The sequence below is a fragment of the Anomaloglossus baeobatrachus genome, chromosome 2, assembly GCF_048569485.1.
Source record: "Anomaloglossus baeobatrachus isolate aAnoBae1 chromosome 2, aAnoBae1.hap1, whole genome shotgun sequence".
Classification (NCBI taxonomy): Eukaryota; Metazoa; Chordata; class Amphibia; order Anura; family Aromobatidae; genus Anomaloglossus; species Anomaloglossus baeobatrachus.
The window spans coordinates 440,491,602-440,514,590 of NC_134354.1; the positions used below are offsets into that span (position 1 = coordinate 440,491,602).

Here is a 22,989-nt window from a genome sequence, read left to right on the forward strand (position 1 = left end):
TAGCACTTTGACAAGGAGTTCAGATGGGGAAACACAATTATCTCCCTCAACAGTAGCAGCACCATTATAGGGGCCAGGAGTTTCAAGAACACCCTGGGCGCTGTGACCAGTCTGAATGGAAGAGCCCTGAATTGATAGTGATCCTGCCTGATTGCAACGCGATGAAAGCATTGATGGGCCAGAAAATTGGCACATGCAGATAAGCTTCCTGAATATTTATCGATGAAAGGAATTCCCTCGCTTCCATGGATTCGATCACAGATCAAAGCAACTCCATCTTGAAGCAAGAAAGTCAAATCCATTTTTCAGGTGCTTTAAATCTCATAAATTGCAGCTCCGAGCTGTCTTACTTAGGAATAATGAATAGGTTTGAATCAAACCCCGTAAAGCGCATTGAAAAGGGAACTCCTACAAACACCCCTGCTCAAAGCAGGGAAGCTATGGTTCAATCGAAAGGCTCATGCTGAATAACGAGAAAGAACTGAAGAATCTTGAGGTATGGTGGTGAACTCTATCCTGTAACCCTAAGCAATGACTTCCCTGATCCAAATATCGTTGATTGCCGCAAGCCATGCCTCCTCAAAAAGGAGGAGGCAGCCACCCACCTGGGATAAACTCCCAAGTGGGGGCCGCCAGTCAAACAGATCCAGAGGGATTATACCCTGATTCAAAAAGGGGCGTCCTGCTGGAGTGAACCTAAAAGTAGTTCTTCTATGTTCCTGAGATGCCTTCAGCCTGACCTTCCTACCAGACTCCTCCTGTGCTGGAAATTGATGAAAGGGGTGAACCTGGAAAGCCCCCTGCCTCCAAAAGGGATGGCTGGTCCTGGACTGAGGATGCAGGGTGCTTCTGGTGCCTGTAGCTTCAGAATTGATTTCATCTAGTCTGATTCCAAATAAGCGAGAATCCTGGAATGACAGACCTGTGAAAGACTTCTTCAAAGCTATGTCTGCCCTCAACACCTTAAGCCAGAACATACGGGATCATTACGCAATTACTCGCCACCTGGGCGGAGCACTCCACAGCATCTTAAGATGCTGAACAGAATTATTTTCCTGCCTGCGCAATAATGATCAGCGATCTCGGCCAACTCGACATTCTTGGGAGCCGGACTTAAAAAAAAATAAAAAAAAAAAAAAAAAAACTTTGCCAAAAATGTTTAGCCCATGCCATGTAGCCCCAAGACACTTGATATGGATTTAAAATGGATTCTACAGATCCTAGAACCGGAATGTGAGTGGTGAGGAGAGAGAGTCCCATGTGGAGGAGAAAGGGAACCAAGGCGCCTCCCCTGTGCAGGAGACTGGGACAAGGAGGAACCTCAAGGTCGTCTGGACTGCATTTGCGACTGGCCACACTGATGTGGAGTAGTTGGAAGATCCAATTCACTCCCAGCCAGGGTCGGAGCTCCTGGGGCGACAGGGGTCAACCGCAATTGCTCCACAACTGCAACCAGTGTCTTGGACACCCTGATTAATTTGGCTACAGACTGAGCTAAATCACAAGCACAGGTAGGAGGGGTCATATTCTCCTCCAATGTCATAGCAGTCCCCTCAGTGGCTGCGCACAGGGAAGTAGGAGGGGTATAAGTGCATATTAGAACACAGACTGACCGGTGGCGTTCACTTGAACTGATAACTGTTAGAATGCATAATACCAGCCTTCAGACAACAGCCTACCCCATCCCCTCTGCTGGAATCTGTTTTCCATATGAGCCATGAGACAAAAACGCCGGAGGTGCTTCTGTGTCCCACACCATTTGAAAGGTTCCGCACTGTAAGGGGGAAGAGGTGGTACTAGAGAGGCGGGAACCCAGCGTGCTAAGCCATCGCCGCTGATTGGCCGAATGAAACACTGTCACTGATTGTCTAGGACATGCATCCAGCTGATTGGCCGAGAGCTCCAAACAGCCATACATGCTTGCAGCAGACTGCATGTAAGACCCACAGCAACAGTGTTAGGCCTGCTACACCCAGACCCAGAGGGAGAGAGGCTCACAGAAAAAAAATGGTAGACACATGCCACAGTCCCACTTCAGCCCACCAAGCAGCCAATGCTCAGATAGACAAGGAATACAGCCAGCAACTGCACCAGTCCTCCACGCATAGACTGTCCACTAATCCCTAGTAACTATTACGCCAAGGAATGGAATTTGTGAATAAGGCGGGGGGTCGTGGGAAAGAAATGGGGACTACTGACAGGATCATATCATATTTGCATGTCCAGAAGATCCACAACTCGCCATATTCTGCTGCATGCACACGCAAGCTATGTGGAGCAGAAGGCAAGTGCTTAATGGATTATGGACCTCCACACCAGTACCCTACTACTGACTGTGTAAAGGTACAAATGGTCCAGCCACACCAATGGGAGAGGATACGGACTGAACAATTACAGCCTGTACTCTCAGTCTCTATGTGGGTAAACAGGCTGCTCAACTGCAGTCTGTTACCCATAAGATATCCATCTGAAAAACACAAAGCAAAAGAAAGGTTAGCACCTAACCCAAGACAGGTCTGGGACAGACCTTGCCCCCAACTGAGAGTACTAGGAACTGAGAAAGTCCAAGTCAGGCAGTCGAGGTATAGTCTGCCAGGGAGGAGCCAATTTTATTTAAATGCAAGAATAGTGTCAGCCTCCACCTCCCGGTGGAAGCAAACTATTCCATGGTTCTGTGTCCCCCAATAAGACAAAACAAGAAAAACCGTTTTCTGTTAGGTAGAGCTACCAGTTCTCTGAATAGTGAGCGCTGTATAACCTCACCCACACCACTAATTGACAGCGTCCTGTATACCGTATTTTTCGGACTATAAGACGCACCGGACTATAAGACGCACCCTGGTTTTAGAGGAGGAAAATAGGAAAATAAAATTTTAAGCAAAAAATGTGGTCATGACACACTTATGGGGCGAGGATCTGCTGCCTACACTGTTATGGGGGTAATGTCCCCAAATTCTCTACTAAGGTGCCGCATCCTGGTAATGATCCTCCTGCCTTGTATATACAGTATATGTCCCTCATCCTGCTATATACAGTCATCCTGGCATATGGCCGCATCCTGCTATATAACCCATCCTGGCATATGACCCCCATCCTGCTCAGATGACCCCCATCCTGCTCAGATGACCCCCATCCTCCTCAGATGACCCCCATCCTCCTCAGATGACCCCCATCCTCCTCAGATGACCCCCATCCTCCTCAGATGACCCCCATCCTCCTCAGATGACCCCCATCCTCCTCAGATGACCCCCATCCTCCTCAGATGACCCCCATCCTCCTCAGATGACCCCCATCCTCCTCAGATGACCCCCATCCTCCTCAGATGACCCCATCCTGCTGATATGACCCCATCCTGCTGATATGACCCCATCCTGCTGATATGACCCCATCCTCCTCAGATGACCCCATCCTCCTCAGATGACCCCATCCTGCTCATAGTATACCCCCATCCTGGTGTATGGCCGCATCCTGTGGCACAAAAAAAAAATAAACGTTCATACTCACCTAAGCTCACCTCACTCCCTGCAGCATCGCTCGTCCTCCGGTCTGTGTCAGCGGCAGCGCCGCTGAGTGGTGCCGTCCCCGTTCTCCTGAAGCATCATCACTTGTCCTCCCGTCTGTGTCAGCGGCAGCGCCACTGAGAGGAGCCGTCCCCGTTACCCTGCTGCATCGCGATCATCTCCTGTGTCTGTGCCGGTGGCGGCTGCGTGTGGACACGTGCGCACAGCGATGACGTCATCGCTGTGCGTGCCGCTAGTCTCCACCCAGCCGACGGCACAGGAGATGATCGCGATACAGCAAGGTAACGGGGATGGCTCCACTCAGCGGCGCTGCCGCTGACACAGATGGGAGGATGAGCGATGCTGAAGGGGAACGGTGAGTACTGTACACTGATTCACTGCTCCCCGCGCTGATGATGATGCGCGGGGGGCAGTGAATACAGCCGCACATGATCACTCCAGCTTGTAGTTGCCAGGGGTGATCATGCAGGCCGGCTGTTTATCCCCCGCCCATCATCCCGCCCACCTGTCAGTGCGTGCTTCAGCGCTGAGGGATGATGGGCGGGGGATGGGCGTGCATATTAAATGAGCGGGTCCACGTGGTCATGGCAGGCTGCTACAGCCTGCTCGTGTCCCCGATGACCTGCTGTACCGCAGCACCCTCATTCCCCGCAGCCACATTCAGACTATAAGACGCACCCCCCACTTTCCCCCAACATTTGGGGGGAAAAAAGTGCGTCTTATGGTCCGAAAAATACGGTACATTGTGCTTTGACAAAAAACTTCCATTCAGTGGAGGGCAAGTGGTTGGACTACATCATAGCAGATAAAGTATTCTCTAGGGAAAGTCTTCTGATAAAACCATTAATTTTCGAAAAACAAGACTAATAAGATCAGCAAGTGGCACATAACTGGAATTAGTATCTCTGCCCCTATACAGTTAGGTCCAGAAATATTTGGACAGTGACACAATTTTCGCGAGTTGGGCTCTGCATGCCACCACATTGGATTTGAAATGAAACCTCTACAACAGAATTCAAGTGCAGATTGTAACGTTTAATTTGAAGGTTTGAACAAAAATATCTGATAGAAATTGTAGGAATTGTACACATTTCTTTACAAACACTCCACATTTTAGGAGGTCAAAAGTAATTGGACAAATAAAAACCAAACCCAAACAAAATATTTTTATTTTCAATATTTTGTTGCGAATCCTTTGGAGGCAATCACTGCCTTAAGTCTGGAACCCATGCACATCACCAAACGCTGGGTTTCCTCCTTCTTAATACTTTGCCAGGCCTTTACAGCCGCAGCCTTCAGGTCTTGCTTGTTTGTGGGTCTTTCCGTCTTAAGTCTGGATTTGAGCAAGTGAAATGCATGCTCAATTGGGTTAAGATCTGGTGATTGACTTGGCCATTGCAGAATGTTCCACTTTTTTGCACTCATGAACTCCTGGGTAGCTTTGGCTGTATGCTTGGGGTCATTGTCCATCTGTACTATGAAGCGCCGTCCGATCAACTTTGCGGCATTTGGCTGAATCTGGGCTGAAAGTATATCCCGGTACACTTCAGAATTCATCCGGCTACTCTTGTCTGCTGTTATGTCATCAATAAACACAAGTGACCCAGTGCCATTGAAAGCCATGCCTGCCCATGCCATCACGTTGCCTCCACCATGTTTTACAGAGGATGTGGTGTGCCTTAATCATGTGCCGTTCCCTTTCTTCTCCAAACTTTTTTCTTCCCATCATTCTGGTACAGGTTGATCTTTGTCTCATCTGTCCATAGAATACTTTTCCAGAACCGAGCTGGCTTCATGAGGTGTTTTTCAGCAAATTTAACTCTGGTCTGTCTATTTTTGGAATTGATGAATGGTTTGCATCTAGATGTGAACCCTTTGTATTTACTTTCATGGAGTCTTCTCTTTACTGTTGACTTAGAGACAGATACACCTACTTCACTGAGAGTGTTCTGGACTTCAGTTGATGTTGTGAACGGGTTCTTCTTCACCAAAGAAAGTATGCGGCGATCATCCACCACTGTCATCCGTGGACGCCCAGGCCTTTTTGAGTTTCCAAGCTCACCAGTCAATTCCTTTTTTCTCAGAATGTACCCGACTGTTGATTTTGCTACTCCAAGCATGTCTGCTATCTCTCTGATGGATTTTTTCTTTTTTTTCAGCCTCAGGATGTTCTGCTTCACCTCAGTTGAGAGTTCCTTAGACCGCATGTTGTCTGGTCATAGCAACAGCTTCCAAATGCAAAACCACACACCTGTAATCAACCCCAGACCTTTTAACTACTTCATTGATTACAGGTTAACGAGGGAGACGCCTACAGAGTTAATTGCAGCCCTTAGAGTCCCTTGTCCAATTACTTTTGGTCCCTTTAAAAAGAGGAGGCTATGCATTACAGAGCTATGATTCCTAAACCCTTTCTCCGATTTGAATGTGAAAACTCTCATATTGCAGCTGGGAGTGTGCACTTTCAGCCCATATTATATATATAATTGTATTTCTGAACATGTTTTTGTAAGCAGCTAAAATAACAAAACTTGTGTCACTGTCCAAATATTTCTGGACCTAACTGTATATTCTGCTCTCAGCTAGGTAGCAAAAACCTGTGTACAGATTCCCTTTGGAGGGAAGACATCAGAAACTATTTGTTTAAAATAGGATTTGTGTGTTACATGTATTTTTTAATGCAAATACTTTTATGCAAACAAGACAAAAGTATTCTAGTAATGATACCTTCATTGGCTAACCTGAAAAATTATATTTTTAAGCTTTTGAAGCACAGAGGCGCCTTCATCAGGTTAGTTAGAGAAAATTTGCCTGATGGAGAATCTGTCAAGTATTTTTCTGGTCAGTCAATAAAAGGTATCATTACAAAGGTATCATTTAAAAAAAAAAAAAAAAAAGCTAAAACAAAATTAAAAACGTAACTATAAAATACCAAAATATGAATTACACAAAAAGGTAAATTTTCTGATTACAGCTTCCCTTTAAAAAGGGATGTCTTAAAATCTTAAGTGGTTAAAGGGAATTTTACAGCTGACCCTTGAAGTCCGAACAACAGGCAGCATGAATCAGAGTCCAGCTCTGCCATCAAAGGCAGGTATGTTTGACTAAGAAATGATGCAGCAATTCAGCGAAAACATACATTCAAAAGCCAGACTGGTACTAAGGTGTTCAGGTGAATAGTCCAAGAGGCCAGTCCCAGGTGGCTTCTCCCTGCTCTGCTTTAGTGTCAAGTCTTCAATGTGTGATAGTTATGGAGGAGGGTCGGGCACTGCAGAGCAATTGTGCCAGGCAGTGGAGCCGTACTCACAGTTCAGTGGAAAACAGCTGATCCTGGACTTCACGTGCGCCTGTATTGAAGGTGCCTTGCAGAGCGGTGCTCAGCATGCGATGTAGTGAAGAATCCGATCATCCAGTAAAGAAAAAGCGGCTACTCACTCTGTAAGTGGCAATAACTTTATTCTGCGATTGCAGACAAATACAGGAGCAGTGGGGGGAGAAAGGAATGCAGGGACGGGGAGCGGACGACAGCCTGTTTCGCGCTGGTAGCGCTTTGACGAGTCCAAACCGCTACCAGTGCGAAACAGGCTGTCGTCCGCTCCCCGTCCCTGCATTCCTTTCTCCCCCACTGCTCCTGTATTTGTCTGCAAATCGCAGAATAAAGTTATTGCCACTTACAGAGTGAGTAGCCGCTTTTTCTTCCCTGGATGATCTTCAATGTGTGAGTATAGGCGGAGACCAGTCCTCTGATATCTTAACATGTTTCCAGCCAGCTTGTGTCGTCGTGCAATTCTCCGACGCTGCAGAAGCAAAGCTGCCTCTGCTAACAGCATGAGAGCTCTCAACTAGGAGCAAAAGTGTAACAATGGCACTGGTCTGAACGGTCAATGTTCAGAGGTACACTGCACCCAGTAACCAGAAAGCCAAGAAGAGTGGAGCGCTGGGTTGTCCAGTACTGAGATAGCGTACTGACCACTTATACTTCGAATAGGATACCAGATCAGTCTGACAGCTGCCAATTGGCTGTTATCAGGTCCACAATCCATCAGAAATTCACAGTGCATGGAACCAAAGACTGTGTACTAACCACTCAGATACTACAGCATAGCTCCCATTCACTTTCATAGGAGCTGAACTACAGTACCTGAAAACAAGTCACTGCAAAGTGTACACAGGTGTGGTGCGGTGGCTCAGATTTGGAAAGGTGACATTTACTCAACTGATATAACCCACTCTGCTGCCAATACATTTTTATGAAGATGTCCTGGTTGTAGGCATATTTTAGTAGCACGCATAGCTTAAAGAGAACCGCACACATATGATAATGCCATTAATCTACAGATATAGATTTAATCTTCAGTGTTATATTAGAAATGTGCCTGGTCATCATACTGAAACTGTGGCACCCAAGAGGAAATTAACTTTATTCCTCCCAGGAACGGCAGATTTCAGTCATACAGGCATCTCAGCGTGGCTATCATCACTGTTCAATACACTGTGAACGGCAATTAAGCCCGCCCCAGAATATTGATTGACAGCTGGCTTTGCAGTGCATCATCTGCACATAGTATAGTGTGCCGTGGCTCTCGGGAGGAGATAAGTTCATTTTCTCCTGGGTACCTTTCTAAAGCTATTACCCTGTGGATTAACTGTCTGCAGGTTAAAAGCTTTATCTATCTTTATGGGGCAGGTTCTCTTTACGTTATAAAAATAGTGTAAGGTATAGAACCACATAATACTGTCCATGTGGAATGTGTATGTACATTTAGATGAAGAATGTGATCTTTTCTCCACACAAGAAAGCTAGATACACATGTCCTAATGTTCACTTAATCCAGAAAACTCTAATTTCATAAAGTCAATATGAGACTAAATGAATTAATCCCATCGATACAGTGTCATACATACAAGATCAGCATATTTCTTGCAGAGAGCAGCCAGTTTTTCTTCTGGAGTTCTCAGAGTGTTCAGAGCCTGCATCAAAAGCAGCACTTCTTTACCTGTAGGCCAAGCAGATAAGAATCAGGCAAAGGAACGTATGGGTTCAATTATATATTTTCCAACAATAAAAAAGGATTATTTTTTTTTCTACACTAAACACAAATGTTAAATAAACAAATACATTATAGGTCACAGTGTCCAAGCACAAGCAAGTGGTTCATTTTTTTGTTTTGTTTTTTATTTAATAATTATTTCAAAGGAAATCTATCATCATAAAATGACCTATTACCGTATTTTTCGCCTTATAAGACGCACCTTTGTTCCCCCAAATTTTGGGGGAAAGTAGGGGGTGCGTCTTATAATCCGAATATACGGGGGGGGGTGTAATATATACATAATATGCGCCGCTGCCCCAGCCCATCACTGCGGTGCGGTTTCAGCACCACGGTGATGGACAGCGGCAGGGCATATTATGAGCGGGAGCAGGAGATATAATACTCCCTCCTGCAGCTTTCACAAGCCCCCAGCACCGCTCCAGAGCGCTGCCCCCACCCTGCAGTTTGTGTGTATATATGTGTGTGAGTATATACACGTACGTACGTACGTACGTACGTACGTACGTACGTACGTACGTACGTACGCACGCGTGCGGGGTGCCTGCATGCATGCCATCTTTTGCTAAGTGCCAACGCTGCCAAGTGCTGGGCAGTTACTTCAATGGCAGTTAGTCAGGGCAGGAGGCAGGTAAACTAATCCTTGACACTCTGTTTCCACCATGACTATTATTTCTCTCTCTATCATCCTATGTGCCTTTACTGTCCACTTTCACCGCCCTGTCCCCCCTCCATCACCACTCATCCACATTAGTCCCTCTCTCCTCTCCTATGTACAGTTCCCAGGCCCTTTTCCCCCACCTGATTAATCTCAATCCTTCATGCTCCAGGGTATCACACAAAAAGACATGTCACACGTCCAAAAACCATCTGACCCTTCTCCTTCTACTCCTACTTCTATCAGGTGATATCTCTCCTAATCCCGGTCCACCCCATGCTAACTTTACCCCCTCCCCCACCTCCCATAGAAACCCTGATAATATTATTAACATTCCTTGTACACCCTCACTTCCCTCTTAATTGTGCTCTATGGAATCCACGGTCTGTATGTAACAAGCTTCCTTACATCCACAACCTCTTTCTCAATAACTCTCTGAACTTACTAGGCCTAACTGAAACCTGGATTCAGGATTCTGACACTACTTCCCCTGCTGCCATCTCTCATGGTGGTTTACACTTTACCCATTCACCAAGACCTGGAAACAGACATGGTGGTGGAGTAGGCTTACTACTGTCCCCACAGTGCACTTTCCAGGTCATCCCCCCAGCTCCATCACTCTCATTCCCATCCTTTGAGGTTCACACCATTAGGCTCTTCCATCCCCTTCCCCTCAGAGTAGCTGTCCTATACCGTCCCCCAGGCTCACCCACCCAGTTCCTTGACCACTTTTCAGCCTGGCTGCCACACTTCATGTCCTCTGAATTGCCAACCCTGATCCTAGGAGACCAACATCCCCATGAACAGCCCCTCCTCCTCTTCTGCATCCCAGCTTCTATCTCTCACCACCTCCCTTGGCCTCTCACAACTCTCATCCTCAGACACATGAAGATGGTAACACCCTTGACCTGGTCTTTTTCCGCCTCTGCTCACTCTCCCTTTGACAACTCACCTCTTCCCCTCTCTGACCACAACATCCTCTCCTTCAAGCTCACAAACCCTCGTCCGCCACAGCACACTCCCACCTATCACACATTCAGAAACCTACAGGCCATTGACTCTCAAACACTTACAGACTCTCTACACTTATCACTATCCCCTATCTCCTCACTTTTATGCCCTAATCTGGCTGTAAAGCACTACAATGACACACTCAGAAGCACCCTGGACCAAGTAGCACCCCTCACCCTCAGAACCTCTAAACACCGAGTAATACAACCTTGGCTCACATCACAAACTCGATTTCTCCAGCGATGCTCTAGGAGTGCCGAGCGCTTATGGAGGAAATACCGCACACCAGAAAACTTAATCCACTACAAGTTCATGTTAAAAACCTACAACTCTTCCCTTCACCTCGCCAAACAGACCTACTTCACCACCCTTATCTCCTCACTAGCCAACAATCCAAAAAAGCTCTTTGACACCTTTCACTCCCTCCTCAGTCCCAAAGCACAGACCCCTATCACAGACCTTCATGCTGATGACCTGGCCTCGTATTTCACAGAGAAAATAGAAAACATCCGCCAAGAGATCAGCTCCCAGTCACCAAGCTTTGTGAATCCCATCCCTCGCCACATCCCATCCAGCTCACTTTCCACATTTGACCCAGTCACAGAGGAGGAAGTCTCCAGGCTCCTCTCTTCTTCTCATCCTACCACTTGCTCTACTGATCCCTTCCCCTCACACCTACTCCAGACACTCTCTCCGGTTGTCACCACTCACCTAACTAAAATCTTCAATCTCTCTCTCTCTTCTGGTATCTTTCCTTCCTCCCTCAAACACTCTATTATTACTCCATTATTAAAAAAACCTTCCCTTGATCCGTCCTGCACAAGCAACTACAGACCAGTCTCCAATCTCTCCTTCATCTCTAAACTCTTGGAGCGCCTGGTCTACTCTCGTCTCACCCGCTACCTCTCCTCTCACTCTCTTCTAGATCCTTTACAGTCTGGCTTCCGCCCTTTACACTCAACAGAAACTGCCCTTGTCAAAGTGACCAATGACCTATTGACAGCAAAACGTAACGGTGACAACTCTCTGCTTATTCTTCTTGACTTTTCTGCAGCCTTCGACACTGTTTACCACCATCTCCTTCTCTCTTTGCTCCATTCTATTGGCCTAAAGGACACTGTTCTGTCCTGGTTCTCTTCCTATCTTTCTGGCCGCTCGTTCAGTGTATCATTTGCTGGCTCCACATCTTCTCCTCTCTCTCTCACTGTTGGGGTCCCTCAAGGTTCAGTCCTTGGCCCTCTTCTGTTCTCCCTCTACACTGCCCCAATTGGACAGACCATCAGCAGATTTGGCTTTCAGTACCATCTTTATGCTGATGACACACAGGTATACACCTCATCCCCTGAGCTCACCCCCGCTGTACTACAGAACACAAGTGACTGCCTGACTGCAGTTTGCAACACCATGTCTGCTCTCTATCTGAAACTTAACCTTTCCAAAACTGAACTTCAGCTTTTCCCTCCATCTCCCAACCTTCCTAAACCTGACATCTACCTCTCTGTGTGTGGCACAAAGATAAGTCCTAGGCCGCAAGCCCGCTGCCTGGGGGTTCTACTTGACACTGATCTCTCCTTCACCTCCCACATACAATCTCTTGCCCGCACCTGCCGCTTGCACCTCAAGAACATCGCTAGAATCCACCCCTTTCTCACAAAGGAAACGACAAAAACCCTCACCGTGGCCCTGATCCACTCTCGCCTTGACTACTGTAACTCTCTATTAATTGGTCTCCCCCTAACTAGACTCTCCCCTCTACAGTCCATCCTTAATGCAGCAGCCAGGGTCACCCATCTGGCCAACCGCTACTCAGATGCCTCTGCTCTGTGCCAGTCATTGCACTGGCTGCCCATATATCACAGGATCCAATTCAAACTGCTTGTTCTCACCCACAAAGCTCTCCACAGTGCAGCACCCTCCTACATCTCCACCCTCCTCTCTGTCTATCATCCCACCCGTTCTCTACGCTCTGCAAATGACTTTCGACTAACACACACTAATTCGAAATTCCCACTCCCAAATTCAAGACTTCTTCCGAGCTGCACCAAACCTCTGGAATGCTCTACCCCAAGAAGTCAGGACAAATCACAACTTACTCAGCTTCAGACGCTCCCTAAAAACGCATCTTTTTAGGGTGGCCTATCACACTCCCTAGCCAAACTAATTTCCCCTAATCCCTCTACAACTTCTCAGAACATAACCCCACTTCAAACTCCATGGCACCCAAATGCATCTCAAGGCTCTGGCCAACTGGTCCAGGAAGCCATCATCTATCCCCCTGAGCTGGCTGGATTGTCATTTTAAATAAACACTTGTACCTTGCCCCTCCCCCCATCTCATTGTAGATTGTAAGCTCTCACGAGCAGGGTTGCCATTTTTCCTTTTAAATATTGTATCCTCTATAATTGTTACTTGTTTGTATATGTTTATGTATATGATATGTATATGTTCCTCCTGAATTGTAAAGCGCTGCGGAATATGTTGGCGCTATAGAAATAAAGATTATTATTAATATATATATATATATATGTGTGAACGGCAGAGCAAGACGAATCAATAGACAACCCTGGCACAACAGCCTCACTAAAAAACTACGGCAAGTGTCTAGAGCCGCAGAGCGGCGCTGGAAGAAAACGCACTCCCAGGAAGACTTCACCACATTCAAAAATACAATTCACACATTTCGCTTGGCCCTTACCTCTGCTAAACAGAATTACTTCAAAAACCTCATATCCTCTTTAACACACAACCCCAAACAGCTATTTAACACTTTTACCTCCCTCCTTCGCCCACCGCTGCCCCCTCCAACCTCCCTCATCTCCGCAGAAGAATTTGCCACATATTTCAAAGAAAAGATCGACCAAACCAGACAAGTCTTTTCTGCTGAACCACCACAACCCCTTCATATAACAGACCACTGCTCCTCCCCCATAAACTTCCTCCCCACCATCACCGAAGGAGAGCTTGCACATCTTCTCTCAAAAGCACACCTCACCACATGCGCACTTGACCCCATCCCATCCCACCTCCTCCCCAACCTCACCACTATCCTTATTCCAGCCTTATCCCATCTCTTCAACCTATCTCTAACAACTGGTACCTTCCCTTCTGCCTTTAAGCATGCAACAGTCACACCTATCCTAAAGAAACCTTCCCTCGACCCAACCTCTACTACCAGCTATCGACCCATATCGCTACTCCCACTTGCCTCAAAACTCCTGGAACAGCACGTCCATGCTGAACTTCCTCCCACCTCTCCTCTAACTCTCTCTTTGACAACCTACAGTCCGGCTTCCGTCCACATCATTCCACTGAAACTGCCCTGACTAAAATCACAAATGACTTACTTACCGCCAAAGCTAACAACCACTTCTCTGTACTCCTACTTCTAGACCTATCCTCAGCCTTTGACACTGTTGACCACTCCCTGCTACTACAGATCCTCTCTTCCCTTGGTGTCAGAGATCTCGCCCTCTCTTGGATCTCTTCATACCTCTCCAACCGCACTTTTAGTGTCTCCCATTCCCACACAACCTCTTCATCCCGTTCTCTCTCTGTTGGTGTCCCTCAAGGCTCTGTCCTGGGACCCTTACTTTTTTCTATCTATACATTTGGCCTGGGACAACTCATAAAGTCCCATGGCTTTCAGTACCACCTATATGCCGATGACACTCAGATCTACCTCTCTGGTCCAGATGTCACATCTCTGCTGTCCAGAATCCCAGAGTGCCTATCTGCTATATCTTCCTTCTTTTCCTCTCGCTTTCTAAAGCTTAACGTGGCCAAAACTGAACTGATCATCTTTCCTCCATCTCCCCTACACTCTCCACCTGACCTATCCATTACAATTAATAACATCACGCTCTCCCCAGCACCCAAAGTTCGGTGCCTCGGAGTGACCTTTGACTCTGCCCTGTCCTTCATACCGCACATCCAATCCCTCACCACCTCCTGCCGTTTTCAACTCAAAAATATCTCCAGAATCCGCCCTTTCCTCAATCCCCAATCTACAAAAATGCTAGTGCATGCCCTCATAATCTCCCGCATCGACTACTGCAACATCCTCCTCTGTGGTCTCCCTGCTAACACACTCGCCCCTCTCCAGTCCATCCTTAACTCTGCTGCCCGAATGATCCACCTCTCTCCTCAATACCACCCCGCTTCTCCTCTCTGCAAGACCCTCCACTGGCTCCCAATCGTCTATCGTATCCAATTCAAACTACTAACCCTGACCTACAAAGCTATCCATAATCTGTCTCCTCCATATATCTCTGAACTAATCTCTCGCTACACTCCAAAACGTAACCTCCGGTCCTCCCAAGATCTCCTTCTCTCCTCCTCTCTCATTCGCTCCTCATGCAACCGACTCCAAGACTTCTCCCGAGCATCCCCAGTCTCCTGGAACTCACTGCCTCAACACATCAGACTATCTACTACACTTGCAAACTTCAAACGGACTCTGAAAACTCATCTGTTCAGAAATGCCTATAATCTACAATGACGCCACTGCCCCACCACCGTGCGGAGCTGCCGCCCCACCACCGTGCGGAGCTGCCGCCCCACCACCGTGCGGAGCTGCCGCCCCACCACCGTGCGGAGCTGCCGCCCCACCTACACCCCACCTACTGTCTCCTCCCCAAAATCCTTTAGGATGTAAGCCCGCAAGGGCAGGGCCCTCTTCCCTCTGTACCAGTCTGTCTATTGTAACTTGTATATGTATTCTGTATGTAACCCCCTCATGTACAGCACCATGGAATCAATGGTGCTCTATAAATAAACAATAATAATAATAAATATATATAAATATATATATATATATATATATATATATATTATATTATATTATATTATATTATATTATATTATATTATATATATATATATATATATATATATATATATATATATATATATATATATATATATATATATATATATATATATATATATATATATATATATATATATATATATATATATATATATATATATATACACACACATATACATACACACACACGCACACACATATATACACACACACAAACTGCAGGGTGGGGGCATGTGCATGTATGTATGTATGTATGTATGTATGTATGTATGTATGTATGTATGTATGTATGTATATACATACATACATGCACATGCCCCCACCCTGCAGTTTGTGTGTGTGTATATATATGTGTGTGCGTATATATATATATATATATATATATATATATATATATATATATATATATATATATATATATATATATATATATATATACACATATATACATATATACACACACACACACACACACACGCACACACATATATACACACACACACAAACTGCAGGGTGGGGGCATGTGCATGTATGTATGTATGTATGTATGTATGTATGTATGTATGTATGTATGTATATACATGCATACATACATACATATACACACACACACACACACACACACACTACAGAGTCCAGGGGAGGTGGGGGCAGCTCTGGAGCGGTGCTGGGGACTGGTGAAATCTGCAGGAGGCAGCGTTAGACCTCCTGCTCATATATGCACTACCGCTGTCCATCCCCATGGTGCTGAAACCTCACCGCAGTGATGAGCTGGGGCAGCAGCGCATATTATATCTGCCTGCACCCCCCTTTGGTGGCACATACCCCCCCCCCCCCCGTGTTAGATATGGCCCCCATGCTGCTGCCCATAGTAAAATAAAAAACTCTTTACTTACCTCCTCCAGCGCTGATCTCCCGGTGTCTCCCTGGTCTCTCTGCTGCCGCTGTGATCAGGCACGCAGAGATGATATCACTCTGATGTGCCGATCACATGACCAGCATCGAGAACCAAGACGTGCAGGAGCTCAGCAGCACGGAGGGAGACACGAGGGAGGACAGCACTGGAGAAGGTAAGGAAAGAGTGTTTTATTTTACTATGGGCAGCAGCATGGGGGCCATATCTAACACAGGGGGAGGTGTGCCACCCATAGGGGCCATGGGCAGCACAGGGGGACGTGTGTCATCCAAAGGAGACCTGTGCCAGCTGTAGGAGACGTGTGCCATCTATAGGAGACCTGTGCCAGCTGTAGGGAAGATGTGCCAGCAATAGGGGACGTGTGCCATAAATAGGGGACGTGTTCCATCAATAGGAGACATGTGCCAGCAATAGGGGATGTGTGTCAGCAATGGGGGACATGTGGCATCACTGGGGGACGTGTGCCAGCACAAGGGGGCCATATCCAGATTAAGGGGGCTAATTTTAGGATGTGGGGGCTGAGGGACATATACCCTATATGATTTGTTAGATGGACAATGACATTATAAGACGGACCCCATTTAACATTAAAAAAAATATATAATAATCTCTTTTCCTTCACCAAATTTGGGGCTGCATCTTCTAAAGCAAAAAATACAGTATATAATCAGGTTTTTGTGTTGAATGTATCACAACCTGTACTAACCCCTACACCCCCGAGCCAGTTTTCACCATCATGACCAGGCCAATTTTTTTCTATTCTGACCAGTGTCACCGAGTTAATAACTCTGGAACTCTTCAATAGATCCCAGTGATTCTGAGGTTGTTTTCTCTAGTCCCTTCCATGACAGCATAGGAGGTTGTCTTTCCACGCCCTAAGTGAGACAGGACGCACAAGAGAGGTTAAAAGGACCCTCCCACCTCCCATAGCCAGTGTCTTTCCTGTCCCCATGGGGCACGGAGAGGTTTCCTTTTTTCTCCTATGCTGTGGTGGCCGGCGAACTACAGCTTACATATTTTTTTTTTTTTTTTTTACCTTAGCCGGGCAGTGTCGGTCGGGCCTTCATCACTCCTACTCCTACTGCTTCCCTCACATTGTGAAGGACCGGCGCTCCAGCCTTCCGGAACCCCTCTGGGGTAATGCAGACTGTGTAGCTACCCGGCCGGCGTCTTTCATGAGCTGCCGGCCGCCTCCCGTATGCACGCTGTCGATGCAACCCGGAAGTGCTGCTGCGGACGGGACGTCCGGTTCACGCGCCCTTCCTGTGTGAGCGCTTCTGGTAGCAGAGACAGTGTGTCGGAAACGCCATCGAATCAGCAGCCTGTCACGGACCGATGTGGAAGGCGGGGAACGTTCCCTGCCACTGTGTGGGGGGCAGACCTTTCCACATAATGGCTGCCCTGAAGGCATCATAACCACAGTAAGGATATTGTGCTGCGCTGTCATGTCTTCCCCTGCATCTGCAGAGCCCAGTGTTCCCCCTGCCACAGTAAGTCTAGGAAGGTGGGTCCCTTATGCCTGATATACAGGCTGATACTGATGGTTCCTTATGGTATATTTTTTTCCAGGAGGATAAGCCTGCTAGAAAATCTGAAAAATCTGACAAATCTGAAAAGATTTAAAAAATGCCCAGTCTGTGTTAGAAAGCTCCCTGCGGTCTGGGATAAAAAAAAAAAACCCTCTGCCAGCAGTGTACAGACCAGATTGTTAGGGCTGAACAACCATCCCTGGTAGACGAGCTGCAGTCCATAGTGAAGCAGGAGATTCAGGCCTAACTAGCCTCCCTCCCTGCTGATGGTCCTCCTCCCCCCTAAAAAGAGGACATTCCAGGCAACCCCGTCTGATCATGAGGATGCCCCTGATTCCGCTTCGGATGGACCCGATAAAGGTTCTTCCTCTGGGAGGACTGACCGGTCTTTACTATTTTCCTCAGATATTTCAGGAGATCTTATTGGGGCAGTTAGGAGCACTATGGGCTTGGAAGACTAGCAGGTCCTTCCTTCCGTTCAGGATAAAATATTCGCTGGCCTGAAATCGACAAAACAGATCGGGTTTCCAGTCCATGCCAATATTCTGGATCTTATTTCTCAGGAATGGGAATTTCCTGAGAAACGGTTCAGGGGCGAGCCTCGGGGTACTGTTAGGCTATGTGCGCACATTGCGTACAGTCACTGCAGAAATTTCTGCAGCGATCTGGAGCACACGTGCGCTTCAAATCGCTGCAGAAAGTGTCCGTAATGGAAAAAAAAAAAAGCAGATTCCATGCGCTCTGCCTGCAGCTCCTGCCATAGACAGAGCAGGGGCTGCTGGCAAAGCGCACAGAAGGGACATGTCACTTCTTAGAACGCACGCTTCGGGCAGCAGCCGAAGCGCTGCGCTCTAAAATGCTACGTGCGCACGGCCCCTGCACAATCTCCATAGATTATGCAGGGGACGCAGGACGCATGCAGTTACGCTGCGCTACAAAGCGCAGCATAACTGCATGTAATTACGCAACTTGCGCACATAGCCTTAGACTCCGACAGACAGGCATCCTTTCTCCCAGAAGATCACAGGTTGACTCTTCTAACCAAAATCTCGACTCTTCATTGACAAGCACGTCCGTCCCTTCAAGCGGCTATATCGGCTCTGGGTTCCATGACATCCTGCATTCCATCGGTCATGTGGGCTCAGGCCCACTATCGTGTCCGGGATCATATCCTGGCACATTGAAAAGACTCCCTTCCTGGCTAAACAAACGATTTCGCCTTTCAGAAACTGTTACCTCATCTCTTCTCTGGTGGCTGAATCCCAACAACCTGATGGAAGGGGTCGCATGGACCCTGACGCCCCTGGTTACGCTGACGACCGATGCCAGCCAGAGGGGGTGGGGGGGCTATGGTTGCCAACACACCATTTCAAGGGATCTGGAGTCATTATGTCAGCTCTCAATCCTCCAACTACCGGGAACTAAGGGCGGTCAAGGAAGCCCTCCTTGCAGCTCAGGCTCTCGTCCGGGACACTCACGTCCTAGTCTACTCCGACAATGTCACCACGGTAGCACATCTCCGCCATCAGGGCAGTACAAGATCAGGCGCCCTGAAATCCGTATCCTTCCGGATTTTCCTCTCGGCAGAACAATTCCTGCTGTCCCTTTCTGCGGTCCATCTAAAGGGGTCCCTCAACCTTCAAGCAGACTTCCTGAGTCGTCAGGATGTTCAACCAGGAGAGTGGAGTCTGGACCAGGTGGTGTTCTGCTCTCTGGTGGCAAGGTGGGGTACTCCAGACATCGACCTGTTTGCTTCAGAGGGAAATTGCAAGGTCGCAACATTTTTCTCCCTGAACCCTCAGGACAACGCGATGTGGGTGGACGCCTTCTGCCACAGTTGGTCCTTTCATCTCGCCTACGCCTTCCCGCCTATCCCTCTTCTGGCAAGGACCCTGTGAAAGATCGGGGAAGACGGAGTCACAACTATCCTGGTAGCTCCTCTGTGGCCAAGGAGGAGTTGGTATAGCCTGATCCTGGCTCTCAGAATCGATGGGCCGATCCTCCTGAGTCCACACCCCAGTTTACTGTCTCAGGGTCCGCTATTCCATCCAGATCCCCAGAAACTCAAAGTTGGCTGCCTGGCTTCTGAGGCCCAGGGACTGAGGGCCCAGGGACTTTCTGACAAGTTCGTAGCTACTCTACAGAAGAACCGTAAACCAGTGACTAATCGTAATTACAATAAAATCTGGATGAAATTTTCCTCCTGGTGTGGTTCTCGTCCTCCTTACCCGCTCCTACCCAACATTGCTCAAATACTCAACTTCCTTCTGAATGGATTGGACTTGGGCCTTAAGCCCAGCACCTTAAAGGTGCAGGTCTCAGCACTCAGTGCAGTCTTTGATACAAATCTGGCTGATCATCACTGGATCCGCCGATTCATGGTGTCTGCTAGTAGGATCTGCCCACGGCAAAGGTTCCTCACACCATCCTGGGACCTTAATGTGGTACTTACCAAACTTTCTCAGTTGCCTTATGAACCTCTGTCCTCCTGTGGCATCCGTTCTCTCTCACAAGACTGCTTTTCTTGTAGCAATTACCTCCGCTCAGAGAGTCGGGGAACTTCAAACATTGTCCATCCGGGAACCATACCTGACCATCAGAGATGACAGCATTGTCTTTCGGCTGGAGCCTTCCTTCCTTCCCAAGGTGGTTTCGGATTTCCATCGATCTCAATCCATTGTACTTCCTTCCTTCCTTCTTTCTGTCAGCATCCTCAGACTCCAGGGGAGGAAGTATTCAATTCTTTGGATGTTCGCAGGACGGTGTTCCACTACCTAGACCTTAGGGAACCTTGGCGTATTAATCACAACTTGCTTATCCAGCCCTTTGGTCGGAATAAGGGCAAGAAAGTGGCTAAGAGCACTATCGCCAACTGGATTGTGCGAGCCATTAGAGAAGCCTACCTCAACCAGCATCTGTCACCACCAATTGGATTTACGGCACACTCCACCAGAGCTATCTCTGTCTCCTAGGCTGAATGGGCAGGGGCTTCTCCCGAGCAGATCTGAAAGGCAGCTACATGGTCTTCCCTACATACTTTCACGAAACATTATCGTCTGGACCTGGTTTCCAACAGGGATTTGGAAAGTCCTGCAGGCTGTGGTCCCCCCTAGGCATCAATTCATTGGTATTCCTCCTATTCCTCCTCCTCTATGCCGTCATGGAAGGGACTAGAGAAATAAGAATTATTCTTACCGTTAATTCTGTTTCTAGGAACCTGCCGCGACAGCACAACCTGCCACGACCCTCCCTATTCCTCGATATTCCTGGATGTTTTATACTTCTCATATGCTATGGGTTCTTTGTAAGACACTGGCTATGGGAAGTGGGAGGGTCCCTTTAACCTTTCTTGTGCTTCCTTTTCCAATTAGGGCGTGGAGAGACAACCTCCTATGCTGTCGGGGAAGGTTCCTAGAAACCGAATTAACGGTAAGAATAATACTTAGTTTTTCGTGACATATTGTACTTCATAGTAGTGGTAAATTTAGAATTATATTTTTTGTTTATTTTGTGAAAATTTAGGACATTTGGCAAAAATGTAGCAATTTTCAAACTCTGAATTCTTATGTCCTTAAAACCAGAGTTACGTCACACAAAAAAAGTCAATTAACATTTCCCACATATCTACTTCACATTAGCGATATTTCTGAAACAATTTTTTTGGTTAGGAAGTTAGAAGGATTAAAAGTTTATCAGCAAATTCTTATTTTTCCAACAAAATCAAATTTATTTTTTTTTAGGGACCTCATCACACTGGAAGTGACTTTTGGAAACCTAGGTGACAGAAAATACCAAAAACAGACACCAATCTAAAAACTTTTTGGAAACTAGAGCCCTCAATGAATTTATCTAGATGTTTGTTGAGCACCTTTAGCCCCCAGGTGCTCCACAGAATTTTATAAACTTGAGCCATGAAAATGAAAAAAAAAAATAAAAAAAATACATTTTTGCCACAAAAGATGTTGCTTTAACCCCAAATTTTTCATTTTCATAAGGTTATCAGGAGAAAGTGGACAGTACAGTTTGTTGTATAATTTCTCCTGAGTACGCCGATACCCCATATGTGGAAAACTACTTTTGAGGCACAATGCAAAGTGAAGAAAAGAAGGAACGCCATATTGGAGATCAGATTTAGTTTGAATGGTTTGGGGGTGCTATGTCACATTGGCAGAACATCTGAGGTGCCAAAATAGCAGAAATCCCCCACAAGTGACCCCATTTTACAAACTGCACCCCTCAATTAATTACTCTACGGGTACAGTGAGCATATTGACATTAAAGGTGTGTCATAAAAAGTTATAATATTGGGTGGTAAAGAAAAAATAAATTGTCACCACAAAAATATTGTTTTAACCCCAGATTTCCAATTTTGACAAGTGAAATGGGTAAATATAAAAAAAAAAAAAAAAAAAAAAAAAAAAAGACCTCAATTTGTTAAACAATGTCTCCTGAATGTGGGAACAATACCCCTCATGTGAGTGTACAGTTCTGTTTGGCAACAAAGCAGGGTTCGGGAGGTAAGGAGCGCCATTTGATATTTGGAACACATTTCTTAGACTAGCTTGTGGACTCCAGTTGCAAAGCTCTTAAGTGGCCGAACAACAGAAATACCCTCAAGTGAAAACAATTTTTGAAATTACACCCCTCTGGGAGTTTATCTACAGGTGCAGTGATGATTTTTGCCTCTGGAAAATATCCATGAAGTTAAACACAGTGAATGTTGCAGAATTAAAAATTGCATATAAGCCCTAGTAATGCCCAGTACATTGTAGTGCCCCGCCCATGTAATGTGCACAGCTTGTGCTACTGGAGACACACAGCCCATAAATAAACCCCTTCAGCCCCCGGGCACTTTCAGTTTTTGTTTTTTGCTCCCCTTCTTCCGAGAGCCGTAACTTTTTTTATTTTTCCATCAATCTTGCTATATAAGGGCTTGTTTTTTGCGGGACGAGTAGTACTTTTAAATGAAACCATATGTTTTACCATATAGTGTACTGGAAAACGGCAAAAAAAATTCCAAGTGCGGAAAAATTGCAAAAAAAGTGTGATCGTACAATAGTTTTTGAGATATGTTATTCACTGTGTTCACTATATGGTAAAACTGATGTATCTATGTAATGCCTGAGGTCAGTGCGAGTTTGTAGACACCAAACATGTATAGGTTTACTTGTATCTAAGGGGTTAAAAAAAATTCCCAAGCTTGTCCAAAAAAAGTGGTGCATGTTTTGCGCCATTTTCCAAAACCCGTAGCGTTCTCATTTTTCGGGATCTGAGACTCAGTGATGGCTTATTTTTTGCGTCTCAACCTGACGTTTTTAACGGTACCATTTTTGCGCAGATGCTAATTTTTGATCGCCTGTTATTGCATTTTGCGGCAACCAAAATACGTAATTTTGGCGTTTGGAATTTTTTTGCCGCTACACCATTTACTGATCAGATTAATTTATTTTATATTTTGATAGATCGGGCATTTCTG

At 46.4% G+C, this 22,989-nt stretch overlaps 1 protein-coding gene across 1 annotated transcript in view; it reads right to left on the bottom strand.

Annotated features, from left to right (window-relative positions):
* The window catches only part of TXLNG (taxilin gamma), a 96,588-nt gene that overhangs the window by 28,716 nt on the left and 44,883 nt on the right, over positions 1 to 22,989 (bottom strand). The window contains exon 3 of the mRNA XM_075336272.1: positions 8,427 to 8,518. Within this exon, the coding sequence (XP_075192387.1) occupies positions 8,427 to 8,518 (92 nt within the window). The remainder of the gene's footprint in view (positions 1 to 8,426; positions 8,519 to 22,989) is intronic.